This window comes from Vigna angularis, chromosome 5 (genome assembly GCF_016808095.1).
Source record: "Vigna angularis cultivar LongXiaoDou No.4 chromosome 5, ASM1680809v1, whole genome shotgun sequence".
NCBI classification, from domain to species: domain Eukaryota; kingdom Viridiplantae; phylum Streptophyta; class Magnoliopsida; order Fabales; family Fabaceae; genus Vigna; species Vigna angularis.
The window spans coordinates 25958207-25979363 of record NC_068974.1 but is presented as its reverse complement, the minus strand read 5'-3'; the positions used below and the strand labels follow the sequence as shown (position 1 = coordinate 25979363).

General features: G+C 34.5%; 1 protein-coding gene across 6 annotated transcripts in view; it reads right to left on the bottom strand.

Moving 5' to 3' along the window:
• The window catches only part of LOC108340383 (acyl-coenzyme A oxidase 3, peroxisomal-like), a 91821-nt gene that overhangs the window by 1678 nt on the left and 68986 nt on the right, over nt 1-21157 (bottom strand). For 3 of the 6 annotated variants that reach the window (XM_017577728.2, XM_052878444.1, XM_052878446.1), the window contains exons 10-12: nt 459-605; nt 274-378; nt 91-192 (exon numbers count right to left, since the gene is read on the bottom strand). In XM_017577728.2, the coding sequence (XP_017433217.2) occupies nt 91-192; nt 274-378; nt 459-605 (354 nt within the window). Of the gene's footprint in view, nt 1-90; nt 193-273; nt 379-458; nt 606-843; nt 964-1040; nt 1177-1453; nt 1585-1705; nt 1781-1892; nt 1993-2081; nt 2255-2385; nt 2491-2593; nt 2712-2783; nt 3028-3090; nt 3195-5053; nt 5588-21157 lie in introns of those variants that run through there. The other 3 variants (XM_017577729.2, XM_052878445.1, XM_052878447.1) reach the window with 3 other exon arrangements.

The following is a 21157-nucleotide window of genomic DNA, read 5'->3' as shown; positions in this document are numbered from 1 at the left end:
ACCATTCAACCTTGATCAAGTGCCATGACAGGTTCAATGACTTCCAGATTTAAAGAAATGGTAAAAAGCACGTTATAGAGAGCGTTTTACCTTCAACGAACCAGCTGGTAAAGTTGACTCGGCATCCATGAATGTTTTCAGTATTGCTCGTTCTGAGAAAGCTCTGCTCAAGTCTTCTGCTAGCTGATAACTCTGTAACAGAGAAAGTGTTCCAAATTGTAAGACAATGAAAAGATGAAAGGAAAAGATAAAAAGACGAGGTAGAATCCTCACTAGAATGAAGGCAGACTCTTTGCTTTCTCCACGAGATTGGTATTCTGAGACCTCGTCAGCAAAGCGCCTCAATAGGTCTCGCTCTCTTAGGTGGAACAGATCAATCTGTGAGAGTGAAAGTAAGAAACAGATAGAAGCTTCTTTATGGCTTCTCCAAATTTCAACAGGCATAATCAAATAATTACCTGAAATTCACTGCTCCTAATGGTCGGAGTTGTTAGGTGAGATGGGATAACAGGCAAATCTTTGTTCATGTGTTCTAATCCTAAACCACTGAAAGGTTTGTTTTGCTTCTGACATGCTACGTATTCTGCAAAGAGTGCCTTGCTAATCTGAAGTGTAATGAAGAACACGTGAGCAACCATTCACATTCAATAAAATGGACAGAACTATTTCATAATAATTACTATTACACTGCTTTAAAGTCAAATGAAAAAAACAAACACAACTTATTAGGATCCAATTAATGTTTTGCACAATGAAACCAGCTCATCGAATTTCCTGGGTTTGAAAATAAAAATGTGCTCAATTATTAATCAAATTTCATATTTAACAGAATACTCATTTTACCTGCTGCATCAGAACTTTGTTGTCCCCCTCAAATGTCGAATGCATCTCAAATTCACCCATGAAAAGACCAACACGATTTTCAGATTTAACTCCTTGGCCTCCGCAGGCTTCACGACATTCCTAGTTCAAGCATTAATAGAACCTTAGAGAGGGCAACAGCATACAATAGTACCTATCAAACCCCAGGAAAAATTTACCTGAAGAGTACGGATATTATTCCAAGTAAAAGTAGCCTTGTATGCACTAGAAATAATATGAATTGCTTTGTTTGACTTCGGTGATCTTTTCACATACATCATTTTGAGGTCATTTGCGGAAAAACTCATTGCATATCTGAACCATAAAAGTAAAGAAAGGTACATATAAATTGGTCCATATGGGAAAATGACCACTGAACTTTTGTAAAAATTAACTAGTCCTGTAATATTGAGCATATTTTTAAAGATTCATTGTCTTAACATTTTGGTGAGAAAAACAAAAGGCATCTTTCATTGAAGAATATATTCAAAATGGCATGCCTAAGCTTCAGTTTCCCATAAAGAATTGAAGCGTTTTTATTTTTGAGGTCTGATCAAATAGATATCAAAATGCATGTAATTAGAGGACTTACACCTTTGCAAGTAAAGGTAACAGACGCCGTTGATGACTAGGGTAATCAAGAAGTAAAACTTCAGGCCCATTTGGTGTAATGGAGAATGCCCGCCTTGTCAGTGCATATCTTATAGCAATGGCCAAGCTAATCTAAGGACAAATAAAGGACACGATAAGTTAAGATATCAAATTTGGAATGAGTTAGTTAAATACAAAGAAAATAAAAAACACAGACAAACGTGAAATCCACAGATATAGATGGTCTCACTACCTTGGAAATGTAAACAGCAGTAGCAGCAATAATAACCCGACCACTGGTCAACGGGGCTAAGAAAGCAGCAAACCTCTGTAGCAAGAATAACATACAACAAAAGATACGTGAACAAGCTTCTCAAAGTGAATAAAGAAGACCACAAGGAGACCAAAGGGAATATCATCTCTCTAAAAAAGCAAATCACCTGATCAACATTTTTTATGTCACTCAAATATTCACCAGTTGGGGAAACATCACCCACAGAATTCAACAAATTCTCCCGAGGTATCCTCACATTATCAAACCTGAGGATCCGTGTCCAGAGTTTCTGAGTTCATTCATTTATATGAAATTCATTTTTCAAGCACAACTTTTTTGAAAAATGATAGATTACCAGATACGGCCATTATCAACTCCATTTACACCAATTTTGTGACCACAATCGGCTATTCGAATGTTTGGACATATGTTTCCATCTGAATCCCTGATTTGGGCAATGAATGCATGCACCCCTTGATTGCTTCCATTTATATAGAGCTGTGAAAAGACTATAGTATGTGTTGCATGCTGAATAGGAGAACAAGTTAAGAACAGAGGGTTGATATATACAAAGTTGGAGCAGGAGAAAAATGTCAGCACCCAATCTTATCATGTCTAGGCTTTTAAATAATTATGAATTATACGAAAAGAATCATTACATCTGCACCACCAATCCAATACTTCTGGCCCGATTCACATGGAGTATTGACTACAAATTCTCCAGTGTTTGAATCATAGGTAGTGATTGTTTCAATTCCTCGCACCTGTAAAAATTAGTGTGGAAAGAATTATTAAAGGTGACGGAAAAATCAAAATAAATTACTAGCGGACCAAATGAACCCAACTAATTTAGCAATATTCACGTACATTACTTCCATGGCCCAACTCAGACAAAGCAAAACAACCCTTCATGTCATAGTTTTCAGTAGCACTTAACCACTTGTCATGATGGCGCTTGGTTCCTAAAAACTTCACGGCTCCTCCCCTGAAATCCATTAAACTAGTTAATTTATAAGAATAAAACAATAGGAGAAATTAAACTAGCTAACTTATTTACGTTTCAGTTCCTCCTATAGAGCTTTCTTGCTTTAAAGGGCACAGAATATCATTAAACTATAGGTCCTGGAAGATTGTCTGGCAAAGGACGTGTTCACTAGAAGAAAGTCCAGGTATGTGATAAAAGTAAAAAAATTTCCTTTACAAGCAGAATTTGAACACTTGAATTCACCCTTCAGAACCCTCTCCCGACCAAAATACACACAATATACAAAATCAAGGCTTGGTCTCACTAATGCAAGACCATCAAGTTTTCTTCGTCAAGAACATAGTTATATTTAAACTTAAAACTCTGATTGAAAAGCAACCTCTTATAGGAAAAGTGTAGAAGCATGTGGCGTGAGCTTTGTCAGATATAAAACATTCATGACCCTTCATAGTTGGTTTGAAACATAGAACAAGTGTAGCTAAACCAAATCATAAAAGTTTAATCACTGCTGCTTCCATCATTTTAAAACAATGTTAGCTTGAAAAAGGTACTTGTAGGACAAACTTGATATCGTTTTCTAACTTTCACCAACTCAGAAAAAGGATAAATCACGTTTTTCCTGCTTAAAACTGTTTGGAAAAGGATTTTCAATCCGTTAATCACATCAGTCCGTATTCAATACAGCATTATTCATGACATTAGTATATTTTCCCTATCAATGCAGGTTGGTTACTTGTCAGCACAGGTCTAGTTTACAATGTATTTGGAACAACTAAATGAATTTTAACAGCTTCATGCATTTGGAAGCCCCCATCCAAAACGAGTGTTGTACACAGAGCTGAGAAGAGAGGGAATTCTAGTAATAACTTTTTCAATTTTAGAACCGCTTACTAAATTTAGTAGATTTTTAGGATATTGTTGCGTTTTCAGAGACTAGTGCCAGCAACTACCACATGTTACACAATTCATCCAACGATACCTAACTTGAATTATATAGCTACCAAACTATCAAATCCAAATAACAAAATGTAGAACAGTGTATAAAAAGCCTAACTTGAATTATATAGCTACCGAATGACAAACCTAACTTGTATTTTATTTTGGATCAATACCATTTACACAAGAGTGTTACTCCCTCCACCATCCCATCTTCTCCCTCCACCTCCCCAATTTTTTCTAAATTCCAATCCTACCCTTTTTACTTTTATTTTTACCCATTTTACTTTTTATTTTTTAAAACCCTAATCCCTTTCACTTTCACTCTTTTTCTCACAAGCAAGCCTCCCCCACCCACTTTCACTTTCTCTCTTTCTTTTCAATTTCCACATCCGTTAACACCATTCTCCATTTTTGCCTTTTCTTCCTTCTTTATTCTCGAAAGCTTCGTTATGTTATATTATATATGGTTTGATCACTTTTGTCATATTTTTTAAAAAGTAATGGAAAGAAGTTGGCAGTTTGAACAATAAATTTCATGTGGTAGTTCATCAATATATGTGGATGTGAGGATTTCTGAATGTGGTGTAGATTCAATAAACTAATTCTGATATTCAAAGTCACAGGGTATGATACATAGTGGTGACGTAGAAAAGGTGAAAAGGACTCGTGACACTGTCGGCGAAGAAGATTGTAGGGATTAATTAGATTGTTATCGGATGTAGAAATTGAAAAGAAAGAGAGAAAGTGAAAGTGGGGTGGAGGCTTACCTATGAGAGAAAAAGTGAAAGGGAATTAAAGTTTTAAAAAATAAAAAGTAAAATAGATAAAGATAAAAGTAAAAAAAATAAGATTGGAATTTAAAAAAAATGGGAAGGTAAGGAAAAAGATGGGGTGACGAAGGGAGTGACACTCTCTTTACACAATTCATCCAACGACAAACCAAACAAATCCAAATAACAAATTTTAAAATAAAATAAAATTAAAAATAAATAAAATATAATATAAATTAAATATAAAATTAATAATTAAATTTAATCTAATAAAATATAAATTAATTTAAATTTTAATTAAATTAAATTTAAGAAAAAATAAAAAAAAATTAATTTTAATTTTTTTCAGGGTTATAATATTTACATTGAACTTTTTTCATATCATAAGTTAAGAAAGGTAATAAAAATTATTTCTGCAAATTATTTATGCAAAAGCTAAATGTAGGAAATTGTATAATTTTTTTTTACTTTCGTCTCCCAAAATACTCACAAAGAAGTCCAAACTGATCGTTGTGGTATAAATGGTTTCTAATGAGTTGACAATATAGGCTACATAGAAACTAAGCTCTTATTCAAATTCCACTACTCTGAAGAAGAAAACTATAGAAAAAGAAAAGAGAAAACATAACCAACCAGAGGAAGTAGTGAACCCCAAGCTTAACAGCAAGGGAGTGATCATACATCCCTATAACCTCATAGAGCGCAAGTTTCCTCAGCTCCTCCCCCGGACCCTCGCCAGTGAGCCACCCTTGGAAAACTCCTCTCTCCACAAGATACTCTATGCGCCTCATGGTGGCTTCGCGCTGCTGCTCCATGGACTGGTTGTAGTCGGGGCAGACGAAAATTCTGCCGGCGCGCTCGCGGCGGTTGAAGAGTGCGCTCTGCACGATGACGGAGAAGAGCCAATCGCGGTCCTCCAGATTGTGCCCGTCCATTAACCTTCGCATCTCCCGCAAGTCGAACGCGAATCCATTGGAGAGCTCGGGAGGGGAGTAGCTCAGGCAGCGGTGGGGCTGAAGAACGGAGGAAGGCGGCGGTGCACGGCGGAGGAGGTGGTTGGTTAGGATCTCGGTTCGACGGGAGACACGGTGATCCATGGCGAGAGGGCTGGGGAATGGTGGATGGGAAGTTGACGAGCCAGAACTCAGTGAGCCTATGAGAAAGTGTGTGTGACTCTTTATATATATATATATATATATTTATATATATATATATATAATAAAGATAAAATAGTCATGTAAATTTTTATAACTTTTTATAAAAAAAATATAAAACATAAAGTATCAAATAAATGTAAAAAAATTATATATGTATTAATTTTTTTTTCAAATTAAATGATTTCATATGTTTTAAACATATGAATGAAAAATTAATAAATAAAATAAATTAATAATTACAAACTTTTTATTTTATTTTTAATTAGTGGTTGAATTATATTTAATATTTTTTTATTACAAATGAATGGTCCTACAGAAAATTCTTCTATAAACATATTTTAATTAAATAATATAAAATAATCATTTCATAAAACATGTTTCTTTCGTCTTTTATTTTACTTTATTTATTATCAATATATTTTCTATTACGTCAAACTATAATTGACTTTTTCTTTATGTGTAATAAAAAATGCTGGTAATCAACATCTAAATCCGGGTTCTTTTATTAATTGAAATTTATTAAAAATTAAAATTTTTTGTTTTATATGTATTAAACAAATACCTTTTCCATTTTAAATTGTCTGTTATAAGTATCAAGCACGTAACCTACTATTATTATTAATGTGGATGGATATCTATAATTAAATATTTAAATAATATAGATTCAAGAAAACATGTATGTAGTGAAAAGTTGTGAAGAACTTTTTCATACACTAGTGTACGCAATGAATTTACCTTAACTAAATGGATCAAGTATTAATCTATAGTAGATATGAAACACATGTTTGTTGGAATTTATTTTGTATCATTGGTCCAAATATAGTTTTTTCAGTTATATTATGAACATGATAATTTTATATTATGTATTGTCAAAACCATTAAATTCAGATAAAAGTGGAATCCAGGTGTATGCAGCTGGTTGGACCGAACGATTTTTGTCGGTAGTATATAAGTAAACTTTTCAAAAATTCAAGCCACTTTCTGCATGCACCTCTTCTCTTCAAATATCTGAGTTTTATTTCTCCTTCTTCTCTCTTAAATTCTCCTCCTTCTCTCTACAAATTCTCACATTTTCCTTCTTCTGATCATCAACCAGGCTGTGCCTGAGTTTTTCCCTGGTGGCAAGAGTCTCTCTTTTCACCAATTAAGTTGTTGTTGGAGTTGGTAAGTTAAATTCACTCGTTCTTTTAAGTTTATGTATTTTTTGATACATGCAAGCACTGTTCAACTTGCATGTGTTCATCGTCTACTTCTCTGAAATTGTTTTCTGTCTTTGATCATCTGGTTGGTTCATTTTCACCGATCAGAAAGTAGTAGGTTGCCTTAGAAGTTGATTTCTGGTTAATCAACACTGTGAAAGCATAGGAAGTGTTTAGTTTATTCGAGGTAAGGGAAGCTAGTAATTTAATTACGTTTGTTTATGTTTGAAATGATTGGTTGAACGTGTGCATGTATGAATAATTTGATATTGGCTTGATTTTTGTGTGTTGCCGAGACCTGTGAACTGGTTGAGAAGTTCTGTAGAATTATGTAGAAAACAAAGCGCTCATTGTTGAACGCTCGGTTAGGTCATGTAATTGGGTTTAGTGGTATTCGGTTTTGTAGTGATATTTTAACTTAGTGTTGTTCGGTTTAGTATTTACGTTCAGTTTTAAAAGTATTCATTTTCGATCTCGGCAGTCTTCGGGTTGGTATTAACGTTCGTTCTTAGTCGTACTACGTTTAGCGTTCGGTTTTAGTAATATTCGATTGGATTATAGCGTTCGATCTGAAAAAAAATCTCAACACTTTTTCAATAAATTCTTTCCATACCCATTCCCTATCTTGAACAAAACCCATGCCTAAAACTAGGGCAGCTTTGACATTCATGGCTCCATATCCCCATACTTTTTTCCAAACACCAACATCCTTTTGTTATGTCGTATCTCATATTGATATTCACATATTACATTTCCTTTTAAGGGCATATAAAGAATGACACACCAACACGGCTATCCCAATCTCCTTTAAATCCTTTTAAACATTTACCGTTTTTAACTTGTCTGTGTTATTCAAGCATGCACATACCAATGTTTCAAAAGAAAATGTCAAGTACATAAGCATTGTTTTGAATATCCGACTTCAAAATTTTTGGCATCCATTGTTTTTAAAAAAAATGTAAGACATACCACTGTGATTGATATGTGATTTTATTTGTGTATAACATATGTTTTCGGAAATAAAAAAACCACAAGCACTATTGTTGAACTTTAAAGTATGGCAAAACAATAGTTTTAAGTCGATTACATTATTGTTCAAATCAATTAAAACTCGTGGGTTTGCACAAATTTTTTTCAAGTGTGCTGTGATGAATTTTGTGAAGAAAAGTTTTAAAAAATGAGCTAAGTGTTTCTACTTAATCGATTCCATGTAACTTGTATTCGACTTAATTTGTTGTTGATTCGAAAACTGTTTAAATGCTTGACATAACTGTCACAACGATCATGTTTTTAAATATGTTGACCAAGCATTTATGACAAATCGATTATATTAATTGCGCATTCAATTAATGCATTTGACTGCTATTATTCTGTTACAACTGTCAAATGTATTCGACTACATTAATAGTTTAATCGATTAAAACACGTCTGTTTTGTGACATACTATATACTGACGCATGATTTAATTTTCTGTAAGGAGAAATAAGAAGAAGAGAATTGATTTTTTACACTTTCATATCTTTCAGTGTACTCTGTGTGATCTTACAAAAGAGAGAAAAAGCTCCAAGAACCAAGAACGACTGTGGTGATCGAAGTCTTGAAGGTTTCTTGTGTAGCAAGGTTGATCTGCTTTGGAAACGTCTGATCTTTCTGCACTCAAAGGTGTTTTGTACGTGATCAGGAAAGCATTGGCAAACACTTAGAATTGCTGAAGTTCTCTGTGGTGTATACAGGAAGAAGAATTGTGTTCATGACTTTGAGAGTGTCTTATAGGGTTTGACAGCAGAAGAGGAAGTTATTGCTGCGTGTCTTGTTGTTGTACTGCCTATATTTAGATTAGTGGGTTAGAGAGGTGTTTTACATTTTGATGTGAGGTCACTGTAAAAACCTTGTTGTAAAAACCTAGATCTTTATAGTGCATTGGCTTCCAACTTAGGTTGATTGGAAGGACACTGGATGTAGGCTTGACCGAACCAGTATAAAAGTAGCGTTTGATTTCTTTAATCCCTATCTCTGCATATAATCGATTAATCTGTCATTGCATTCGATTAAGCTTACTATTGCATTAAATACAAGCTTACTTGTGTTTCAAGAAAAGTTCAAAGACATCCTTCTTTGTGAAAAAGATTTTATTAGCAAACGTTTTTACGCATCACCAATTCACCCCCTCTTGGTGTGAGAAGCTAAACACTCCTTTTTTAACAATTGGTACCAGAACTGGTTTTCATAAGATATTTGAAAAAGAGATCGATTAAGATTTTTGTCTAATCGATTCGATCCTGAAAAATGGCTTTTGTTTCTCAAACTTTTGGTGAAGGTGCATCAACAAATAAACCACCTCTATTTGCTGGTGAAAACTATGCATTTTGGAAAATTAAGATGCAAATTTTTATTGAATCCGAGGACAAAAGTGTATGGGATGCTACACTCAATGGTCCATTTGAACCCACTCATGTTGTAAATGGAAAAACAGTTTTGAAATTTTTTTTTGAGCGGAGTCAAGATGAGAACCGAAGAGCACAATATGATGTGAAAGCTAGAAATGTAATTGCCTCTGCTTTAACAATGGATGAATTTTTTAGGGTCTCTCAATGCAAAACAACAAAAGAAATGTGGGAGGTCCTTGAAGGTACACATGAAGGAATATACGAGGTGAAGCGTGCTTTAAAGAATTCCTTAATATAGGAATATGAACTATTCAGGATGAAGGCCAGGGAGACCATCTATGATTACAAAAGAGGTTTACACACATTGTCAACCATCTAATGGCTCTCGGGAAATATTTTGAGAAAGAAGAGATTAACATCAAAATCCTAAAGAGTTTAAACAGAACTTGACAACCAAAGGTAACTACCATTTCAGAATCTAAAGATTTAACTAACATGAATATGGAAACCCTTTCTGGAAGCTTAGGGATGGTGATTCTTCAAGTGATGATGATTGTAGTGTGGAAGAGGAGTCAAATTTATGTTTCATGGCAGGCTCTGAACACTCTGATGATGATAGTGATAGTGATTTCGAGAATGAACCGATCGAATTCAAGTACGACTTGCTACTGGATGCATTTCAAGAAATACATACAGAGGCCATGCGACTCCAATACAAGGTGAATCTATTATCTTCTGAGAGGAAAGATTATGAATATAGAATTGATAACCTTGTAAAGGATAATGAAAAGCTAGAAAATGAATTAGAAGCTACATTACAATCTGCTAAAGCAAATGTTAAAACTGAAATACAGATTGTGGAAAAGAAATGTGATAATTATCCAATACACTTAGAAAAGATAGATTACTTGACAAGTACTCTAGCTAAATTTACTCAAGGAAAAGAAAATCTAGATGATGTGTTAAGATCATGTGGTAGAGAAATTAATAGGCAAGGCATTGGCTATAAAGCAAAGAGTAATAGGATTAATTCTAAAAAGTTTATTGATATGAGGAAACCTATCTCAAATGCTTGTTTATACTGCAATACTATTGGCCATAATGTCAGAAATAGCTACTACAGAAAGGTTAGGGTTCCTAAAGGAAAATATAAGTGGAGTCCTAAGGAACAACCCCCTACAACACTAGTGCAGAAAGGGCTATAGACGTCCGTTCTGTGGGCCTTTTGACGTCCGACGTTCCCCCGACGTCTATGAGGGTGACGTCTATGTAGACGTCCATTGTGTCAGGTCGGACGTTTATATAAACGTCTGTTGTGTTTGGCCGGACGTCTATATAGACGTCTGTTGTGTCAGGCCGGACGTTTATATAGACGTCCGCTCTGTCAGGCCGGATGTTTATATAGACGTCCGCTATGAACCCTCGGACTTTCATATAGACGTCCGGCGCCTCTCCCCCCGGACGTCTACTTGGCTGAATTGTTAGTGGTATGGTTTGGGGGGTTGGACGTCCGTTAGTGCACTGTCGGACGTCTATAGACGTCCGATTGTGCACTAACGGACGTCTACTGGGCGTTTTTTTTTTAAAAAATTGATTTATTTTTTCAATAAAACCACACCTGAAAAGCAGAAAAATGTCCCAGAACAATTTTGCAATAATATAAATATGCGTTTCATATAAACAAAGTTCTACATAATGTGGAGTTCAATCCACTACCAAAACTATCAACATAAAACTTAAACTAAAACTAAACAATGTTCAACAAGAAATAAAACTATTCCTAACTCCATCTTTGCAAAAGATAAGCGGTCCACTCCTGCCTTATCTGTTTAATTGTGTCCTCTGGAATAGGCGATGTACTCTTGAAGCACTGCAAAATTCAAGAAAGATTCATTATGGTTTCATATATGTTGAAGATGAATTTGATTTGTAATGTATTGAAGGTATACATCATTACCTCATTCCAGTCATCTGTAATGACAGCTCGAATGATGGTCTTAATCCAACACATCACATGGAAGCCACATACCCATGAATCTAGCTGCTGGTTACACTAAAATGACAAACTAAATAGTTAAGAATTTAGATCATTCAATAACATAGAAAATGAATTAGAAACTATAAATGACTTACAACCTTTGGATACAAAATTTGAACCAGTTGACCACGAGATTTACCAATAACTCTGTACAGATTGAAAACACAAAGTATAATTAATATGACTATATTTATCATAAAAGTTGAAGGTGAACATCAAATTCAAAGTCATTTTTGGAGAAACACTTACCCTTAAAGCATGGTTCTCAAGTCATTTTTCATCCTCCTGTGCAACGAACAAAACCATATAATTTTACATTGTTTGGGAATGATGACCATTAGCTGCCAGTGCGACCTATCATGAAGGACAAATAGTTATTCAACTAATTAAGGAAACTATAATAATAAACTGACCACATATAACAACACCTACCCCTCAATGTATGGCACAAGGTATACGTCTCTTTTTGACTCATCCATCCATGTTTGCAAATAATGTTGTCTGTTTTGAAGTGTGTTACCAGACGGTTGAATGGTCTGAGGTTCAACAAATCCGTACATGGAAGACCGACCTTGGTCTACAACTATTGTGTCCATGTACCTAAAACAACAAAGTTAAGTTGTTAGAAACTATAACAATGTAAATAAAAGTAATATTAAAGACCAAATTGACTATCTTACATGCACCACAGCTGAATGATGGAAATATTCAACATCCGGTCTCCCCCAATCATCTCCAATGCATCAGATAATGTGATATAAACTGGCACATGTGGGGGAAGACCAAATACTCTCTAATCCTAGTATAGTTCTAATGGTGCTTTCTTCAACCTGGGTAATTTTGTCATTAGCTTTGATAGAGGATCATCCTCCGCTTCAGCCATGTCATCATCTTCATGTATGACTGTATCATGAATCGGCTGCTTCTGAGGACGTGTGAACTGAAGATAAGAATTTACGTCAAAGCGTTTTCAACAATTATTTGTAGAATAAACATAGAAATACTAAGTTAATTATACCTGTGGAGTAGCGATGTGGGACATGATCAATGCTCTAGGCCAGGCAATAAATGATCCTATGGCCTCCCCCACAAAGTTAATTTCTGGAGTGGGTACAGGCACCTAAAAGGGACCCAAGTTTATTTGGGTACCTGCTACAAAACCATTAAATTGTTTTGCAGGTACATAAGCTGTTGCTAAAGAAGAAACAATGCTCAAGGATGAACTACAGTTGAACAAATCACAAGTTCTTGAGTATCTAAATGTGGTAACTGGAACAAACTATTTCTTATACACTACTGCATCATAAGTGTTGATATGAATGATTGTTATATGCATAATTGATGAGTGTATATAAGACTGATTTGTTTGTATGAAAATCTGATTGCACGACTTTTAATCAATTGTGTTATGTATAGAGTCGATTATGTTCTATGTATGTGTTTCTATATTTCTTGATAATACTCTGTCATACACATAAGTCGACTATGATTTTAATAAAATCCATTATTTCTCTGTAATGCGCTTTCATGTTTTGAAAAGTTGAATGGGCTAATACTAATGTGTTACTGCACACCTTTATAAGTGTGTGTTTGAATACTGGATGACATAAATTGTGTCCGGTCTGCCTAAACTTCATAACCCTAGTACTGAGAAAGATTGCCCAAGAGTTCAAAAATTCAAATGGCTTCTTCATCACACCCCTCAGGAAATAGAGGAAAGACTATAGTTGCTGCAAGAAATGTTGATCCCTCGAGATGGATCAGTGATGATGAAACGCGTGAAAGATTTCTAAGAGGGAAAAGAAACAAGATCGTTGTACCACATAAGCACCTAAAGCTAGATTTATTCCAAAAAGAGGGCTTCCATTTCCCAGAATGGATTGAAACTAGGGCTGGGCAGAGTTAACTTAAAATACTTAAACTATAGTTAATCCATACGTTTTTAAACTTAAAAAACTAATAATATAGTTAACTAAAAACTAATTAAACTAATTAATAATACACTTTAAAAAAACTGAACTGTTTTACATTCAGTACAGTTAACTATAGTTTAGGTTTATATCTGCTTTCCCAATCATGGCTTCATTTACTTTCTGCCTTACATCCCGTTCATCCCACTCACTCACTACTACTGTTGAAGGTTGTCGCTGTTGAAGGCTGCCGCCGAGGTTACCATTGTTGAAGGTTCGCTGCCGTCGAGGTTACCATTGTTGAAGGTTCGCCGTCGTCGAAGGCTCACCGCTGTCGAAGGCTCGCCGTTATCGAAGGTTTTGTCACACTCTAGTGTCGCCGAACTGTCATAGGTTCTACCTCCATCATCGAAGATTCTGAGAACACTTCTCTTGGAAAAGAGAAGCAAATATGGAACCCTAAGGTACAAATGTTTTTCGTGTGTTGTTCAAACATTTTTGAAATGTATTCTTAGTTGTTCAAACATTTTGTTAGACATCTTGTAACGATTGCGTGTACGTGGAGAGAGCATCTGGGGTTCTTCCATCATGAGTGGCCAAGGTACTTTATTATTCCAACAAGGGTTTTAAATTACCATCTGGGGTTCTTCCATCATCGTTAAACACTGCACCATGCTTTGCTAGTAGTTGTCTTGTTTATTATGTATGAAGATTATTGTGTAGCTAGAAAAGTTAAACCAAAACGAAGCCTATGAATATAAAGAACAATCTTAGTTGATTTGCAATGAATGTTATTTTTATGTCTGCTGTTCACTGAAATATTGTTTAAGTGTGAGACATCTTATTCCTTGCTTTTCTTGTGTAGAACCTCCCATCTTATCTATCATTTCTTGTTGTCTACAAGAAATACTATTTGATTAAATTTCAGGGTTTGCTTCAAATGGACGTTATATATGCTTTTTCCAATGGTAAAATGCTAATACGGTTTACTATCACAAATCTGTTGCTAATTTTTTATAACTTAATAGCTATTTCTACCTTTAATTCAATTGTAAGAGATTGTTCCTTGATATTCTTGTCTAGAATGTATACAAAAAATCTCCCAGTCAAACGAAGTTGCATATCACATTTATAACTTTTGTTCATTATTTTCCTTTTATCAAAACATATTGCAGATCACATTCAATTTTTGTTAAAATGGGGGATAATCTGAATTAGTTTTTGTCCTCCGTTCTGTATCTTGAAATTGAATTTAGTTAGAGCAAAGAGAGAAGTTGGATTTGACTACTTGAGGGAAATTGAAATCACAATCCAATGTGGCTTTAGTAATACCTCATTGTCTATTTTTCATCAAATTTGTACTATTGTTGTTTCTTCTATGTATGATTGTTTGCTCTACATGATGACTCCATATATGAGACTGCAATTAATGCATTGTATTATGATTTTATTTTTGAACTAATTTTGAAATGCCATTTTTTAAGTCTGTATATGTTAATCAGGTTTACTCTACAGAGATGGCTACCTGTCAAGTAGTAATATATTTTAATATTTATAAACTCTAAATTTGTTTTCAGAGTTTATCACAACACTTTCATCAATGTAGTGATGTGATTTCTGAATTTGTTTTCAGACTCTATATCATCATCATCATTTAGATAAATTTGCCTTTTGTTTGATTGAACTCTTAATTAATGTAGTGACGTGAATGTCAGAAACGGTAGAAACCCTCACACCAAATACTTCTAGAATGGATCATTTACCTTCTTATATCGATTCATTGTCAACTAAGAATAGTAAAGGTCGATCAGATGTGTGGGGACATTTTACTAAACAAAACCCTTATTTTGAGAAGAAGGCTAAAAGCAATTTTTGTGGTGATTTGATTAAATATTTGGCTGGAACAAGCGGGATGAGGAATCATTTGACGAGATGCAAAGAAAATCCTAATAGAGAAGCATTCAAAAGGAAAAAGCTTTTATCATCAACTACAAAAGTTAGTGTTAGCCCTCACCAACTATTTCTAAATTTGACCAAAATGCATATTGAATGAAGTTGGTGAAGATGTTTGTGAAGTCCGAGCTTCCTTTTTTATTGGTGGAAAATGAGGACTTCCGTGACTTTGTATGGTCCTTGCAACCACGATTTGAAGTCCCATCCCGCACAACATTGAGGCGTGAAATGTGGGAACTCTATGAATAGGAAAAAGCAAAGTTGAAAATGTTTCTATCAAAGCAGTGTGAGAGGGTTTGTTTAACTACAGACACATGGACTTCAATCGAAAACCTAAATTACACGAGTTTAACAACTCACTTTATTGATAATGATTGAAAACTTCAAAAGAAAATTTTGAATTTTTCTCAAACAACGGGACATTCAGGGGAGCTCATTGCTAAACATGTTGAAGCTTGTTTGAATAATTGGGAGTTGAAGCGAGTCCTTAGTATTATTGTGGATAATGCTATAGCAAATGATGTTGGGGTTCAGTACCTCAAAAGAAGGATGCTATCGTGGAACTGTCTTGTTTTAAATGGAGAATATGTTCATATGCGTTGTTGTGCTCATATATTAAGTTTGATTGTGAAGGAAGGCTTAAAAGAGATCAAAGATTCAATTTCAAAAATTCGAAGTGCAGTTAAATATGTGAAATCTTCTCCCACTAGATTTGCTAGATTCAAGGCATGTGTTGAACAAGAGGGAATTTCTTATAAAGCATTGTTTGTCTTGATGTTGAAACCAGGTGGAATTCAACTTACTTAATGTTAGAGGCAAGCTTGAAGTACAAAGATGCCTTTGTCTTGCTAGATATGCAAGATAAGAAATTTGGTGTTGAAATGGCCAAAAGTAATGGTGGTGTGCCATTAGAAGAGGATTGATAATATGCGAGGTCTATTCTACCATTTTTAAAGATGTTTTATGACTCTACCCTACACATTTCTGGTTTTTCTTATGTCACCAGTCATATGTATATGAAAGAGGTGTTTGGAATTGGTAAAAGGATCCGACAATATTCTGAGAGTAGTGATCTGAGCATAAAATTGATGGCAATGAGGATGAAGGGCAAGTATGAAAAATATTGGGGAAATCCTAATGGGATTAATATTTTATTATTGATTGCTGTTGTGCTTGACCCTAGGAGTAAGTTGGATTTTGTTAATTACTTCATTGACTACCTATTTGAATCTAGTATGGCCAATGAATTTAAATCAAAATTATTGTCATCCTTAAAAACACGTTATGAACAATATCAAGGTATTGAGGAGGGTTCTCAAAGTAGCCAACAAGAATCTCAACTAGATGATGCGAGGTCTATTCTACCATTTTGAAGATGTTTTATGACTCTACCCTACGCATTTCTGGTTCTTCTTATGTCACCAGTTATATGTATATGAAGGAGGTGTTTGGAATTGGTAAAAGGATTCGACAATATTCTGATAGTAGTGATGTGAGCATAAAATTGATGGCATTGAGGATGAAAGGCAAGTATGAAAAATATTGGGGAAATCCTCATGAAATTAATATCTTATTATTGATTGCTGTTGTGCTTGACCTTAGGAGTTAGTTGGATTTTGTTAATTACTTCATTGACTACCTATTTGAATCTAGTATGACCAGTGAATTAAAATCAAAATTATTGTCATCTTTAAAAACACTTTATGAATTCTCAAAGTAGTCAACAAGAATCTCAACTAGATGATGATGATGATGATCCTCATGGCATGAATTTCTACCTAAGAGCTACAGGAGATAAATTTGATTAGATATCAAAGCTTGATAAATATTTGAGAGAGGATCCTGAACCTTATATAAAGTCAGTTGAGCTTGATATTTTACATTGGTGGAAAGTCAACTCGACTAGATTTCCTATCCTTGCGAACATGGCTCGAGAGGTGTTAGCCATTCCTATCTCTACTGTATCATCAGAGTGTGCATTCAATACAGGAGGAAGAGTGGTTAGTCCTTATCGTAGTTGCCTAACACCTAAAATATTGGAAGTGCTTGTTTGCACACAAGATTGGTTAAAAGGAACACCTTTCTCTATACTTTTTGACGAGGATCCTAAAGAACTTGATAAATTTGAGCAAGGTGAGATTATACGACAAATTTATATATTTTTTAATTTATATTTTAAGTGTTCAAAAATGATGAAATATTTTATTTAATTTTTGTAGAGATAACCCCTCAAGATGAAGTGGGACCTTCAAGTGCTGCTATTAATTTGGATGATTGAAGATCAAGAAAGAAGCACTGATGTAAGTCTTCGACCTTGATGTAAGGCTATTGAAGATGCTATTCTTGAGCTTGAACTTCATGACTATTGTGTCTTGTTCTCCATCCACGGTTGTGTATAGAGAAAATTAGTATTTGTAGAGTTTGTTAATTTGATGGGAGGCAAGTGGTAGGAATATTAATGAATGGTTGTTTTGTGTGTTTTGCACCCAATTTTATGTTTATTTTTAGTTGTAGTACCAATATTGATAACTTCCCGTCTTGGTCTAAACCTACGAATGAATTAATAAACTAATGTTACCATAACATGAATCAAAGAAAATTGTGTTTTTCTAAATTCATCTTCCTTGGATACGAGGTGGTATGGATCAAAGGTTGTTTTCCCCAACAATGGTTTTATGAAGTTTTGAATTCTTTACTCCATCTTCAATAGAGATCTGCTATTAGTGTTTGAACAACTTAAGTTGAATATACCACTGGGTGAGGAATGTATATGCCTAACCTTGGCTAAGTATTTTTAATGTTAAGGATGATTTGTTCTAATACTATTTTCCTTACTTCAGCTCAGAATCTCCACAAACAAAACCAGCTTTGCTCCATTAGCCGATGCAATTCAGACTCTCTTTTAAATGAGGTATGACTTATGTGACTCTGATCATTCTGCATATTTGGCTTATTTTCTCCATATATGTGAGAGTGTTTATGTAAGACCCTTGAAAATATTTGTAATTCAGATACTATATTATAAAAAAAAATGTGAATAATAAAAAAAAAAATTTGTGGAAGGGATAAGTATTCCACGTTTTCTTGAGTCATAAGAGATCATAATTCATCAAATTGTGAATAAAAAATTATTTTTGTAATAGTAAAATGAATAGAAAAATGAATAGTCAAAATGAATAGTAAAAATGAATAGTAAATTTTTTTGCTATAAATAGCCAAGGGGAGAAAGGCTGAAAATTTACACCAAAAACTTAGAAAAATTTTGAGAGAAGAGAGTTGGAAGAATTTCTAGTTGCAAAGGGGACATTCTGGAAGTTTTCGGGGAACGAGGAGATTAAGTCTGTAATAGAGGTAAGGGGAGTTAACCTTGAGTATTTCGTTTTGTATTATCTTGAGTCTTGAATATGCAATATTTTGCTCTCGTCTAATCTTAAATTTTGAATATGAAGTATCTTGTTTCTGTATGATCTTGAATTTTGAATGAGAACATGCTTCTGTGTTTAGATCCAAGTGTGATAGTTATAAAATATGATGTTGATTATGTTATGCCATTTGTATGTTATTAGTTGTTTATTTTTGTATTTTTGGATGGATTAAAAGTTGTCTAACCGGTTCTGCCAGATTCAAAACTTCTTGTTTCCCCATACTTTTTATTGTTTTCCTTATTCGTTTTATTTTTGGAAGGATTAGAAGTTGTCTAACTGGCTCTGCCAGATTCAACTTCTTATTTCCCCAGACCTGTTATTGTTCTTATTATTTAATTACATTGTATTTTTGGAAGGATTAGAAGTTGTCTAACCGACTCTTCCAGATTCAACTTCTTGTTTCCCCATACCTTTTATTTCTTATTTATATTGTATTTTTGGAAGGATGAGAAGTTGTCTAACCGGCTCTGCCAGATTCAACTTTTTGTTTCCCCATAAATTTTATTGTTTTATCTATTTTTTTATTGCTTCTTTCTGGAAGGATGAGAAGTTGTCTAACCGGCTCTGCCAGATTCAACTTCTTGTTTCCCCTGAATTTTTTATTAAGATTATTTTGATGGTAAAGGGGAGCTAATTATTTTTGTATGAATTTATTTTATAAAAATATATGCATATGAATGTTGAACTGGTGTGCTCTTGTGAAACTGTTTTATGACTTTTATTATATTGGATGTTATTGTCGGAACAATCGGTACCGGTATAGAGTTGCACAGCGGAATAAAATATTTAGAAAGCGTGTTACGGTCACAAATTAAGTTATGATGGTCCGTTTTAGAAAATCAATTTTCTTAGAGAAAATTGAACAAACACTTGATGTGCGTAAAACAGTAATGAGTGTAATGAATAGAAAAATTGACACACTGAATTTTTATCCTGGTTCGATTCAAAAGAATCTACGTCCAGTTGTTAATCACTATAAAAAGTGATTAACGATTTCACTAAAATCAGTTTCAACAAAGTACAATTAAGAGTGAATAAAAAGAATAAATATAAAACCTTCCTTCGACCAACGAAATGGAGGCAAGCAATCTACACTTTCCTTCTAATCCAGAACAGTGCAGAACAGTTCTTCCTTCGACCAACGAACCGGAAGAACAATACCGTTGCCAACTCGAAGAGAATAACTCCGACCTTTGACTCACAAAGCGAGAGCTTCTCCTTTTCACGAGACTTGACAGTGCAATGAACTAGCTTATGGAACTTCCTTGGATAACACTGTATTCTCACAAGCTCAGTAAAAAGTCTAGGAGTTTTGGAACTCACCTATATAGCCCACTGATCTAATTTCGCAAAGATGAATTATAACTGCCGCAGATAATCGATTATTGTTAGTGCTAATCGATTATTCAAGTCCGTTACAGGGTTTTCAAAAAAGTGATAATCAATTATCCTGAGGAATAATCGATTATTTCAGTGACTTTGGCAGTTCTCATCAGAACTGTGATAATCGATTATTTGGAGTAATAATCGATTATTCCAGTGCAACGAGGTTTTTTTTAGAATGGCTCAGGATAATCGATTATTGCTTCTAATAATCGATTAAATGCGTAGCAGTTCTAAGAATACGAATTTTTCTAAGTATTACATGTTTAAAGCTTTTCCTAATACATTTATGATCTACAAATTGCTTTTAAAACAACTATAACAATCTACATCTTTCAGCATCATCAAAACTATTTATCTTCAAATTTACCAATGCTTCTTCATTGGTAACAATCTCCCCCTTTTTGATGATGATCAAAAATCACTTTTTAAAAGCAACTTTGGGTTATCTGCAAAAGATACAAACTGACAGACAATAGTAGGAGTTAGTAGTAACTGCACATATTTCTCCCCCTTTTTGATCAGAAGCAAAAAGAGTGATAATGCTCCCCCTTAATATGAACTCCCCCTCAATTAAACAGTGTAAGTACCAAAACAATAGATCATTTTATTCATGAAAACATTAAAAATTACAAGGGCACATAAAGCAAGACATGAATATGATAAAACAGTCTAGGAATGTAAAACAAACAAACATGAAAGCACACTAATCAGAAAATCCTAAATCTAAAATTCAGGACTTGGTGGTCTCTCTGGAGGTTGGAGATTAAAATGATTTTCAATGTTGCCAATGCGAGTATCAAGGTCATTGAATTGGTCGATCACAAATTCTTCATGATTTTTTTGCCACTCATATATTTGTTCAAAGTGAGTTTGTTGAAAGAGACGCATATCCTCCAGTTGTTTGGACAGGTTTGCAAAATGCTCCTCCATAGTCAGGGATGAATGTGAAGGCATGTGAGAAGGACCAGCATCAGTAGATGGAGCAGCTTGGATAGGATCAACCATATGGGCCTCCATATCGTCAATGACAGTGTCGTGGTGATCATCATCCTTGTGAATGATCACACGGCCACGAGTAACAAAACCCATTTGGCGAAAGGTTGTCTCACCAATTTCAGTGCCAATTGCTCGAATGGAGGTAGTGAGTTCGCCGTCCACACTGACACCTTTGTATTCCAAAATTCGAGAGATGAGAAGTGCATATGGAAGATGATAAGAAGAATATTTCTTGGCCTTTACCATTGTGTCGAAGATAAGGGCTGGCCAATCAGTGTGGATGTGA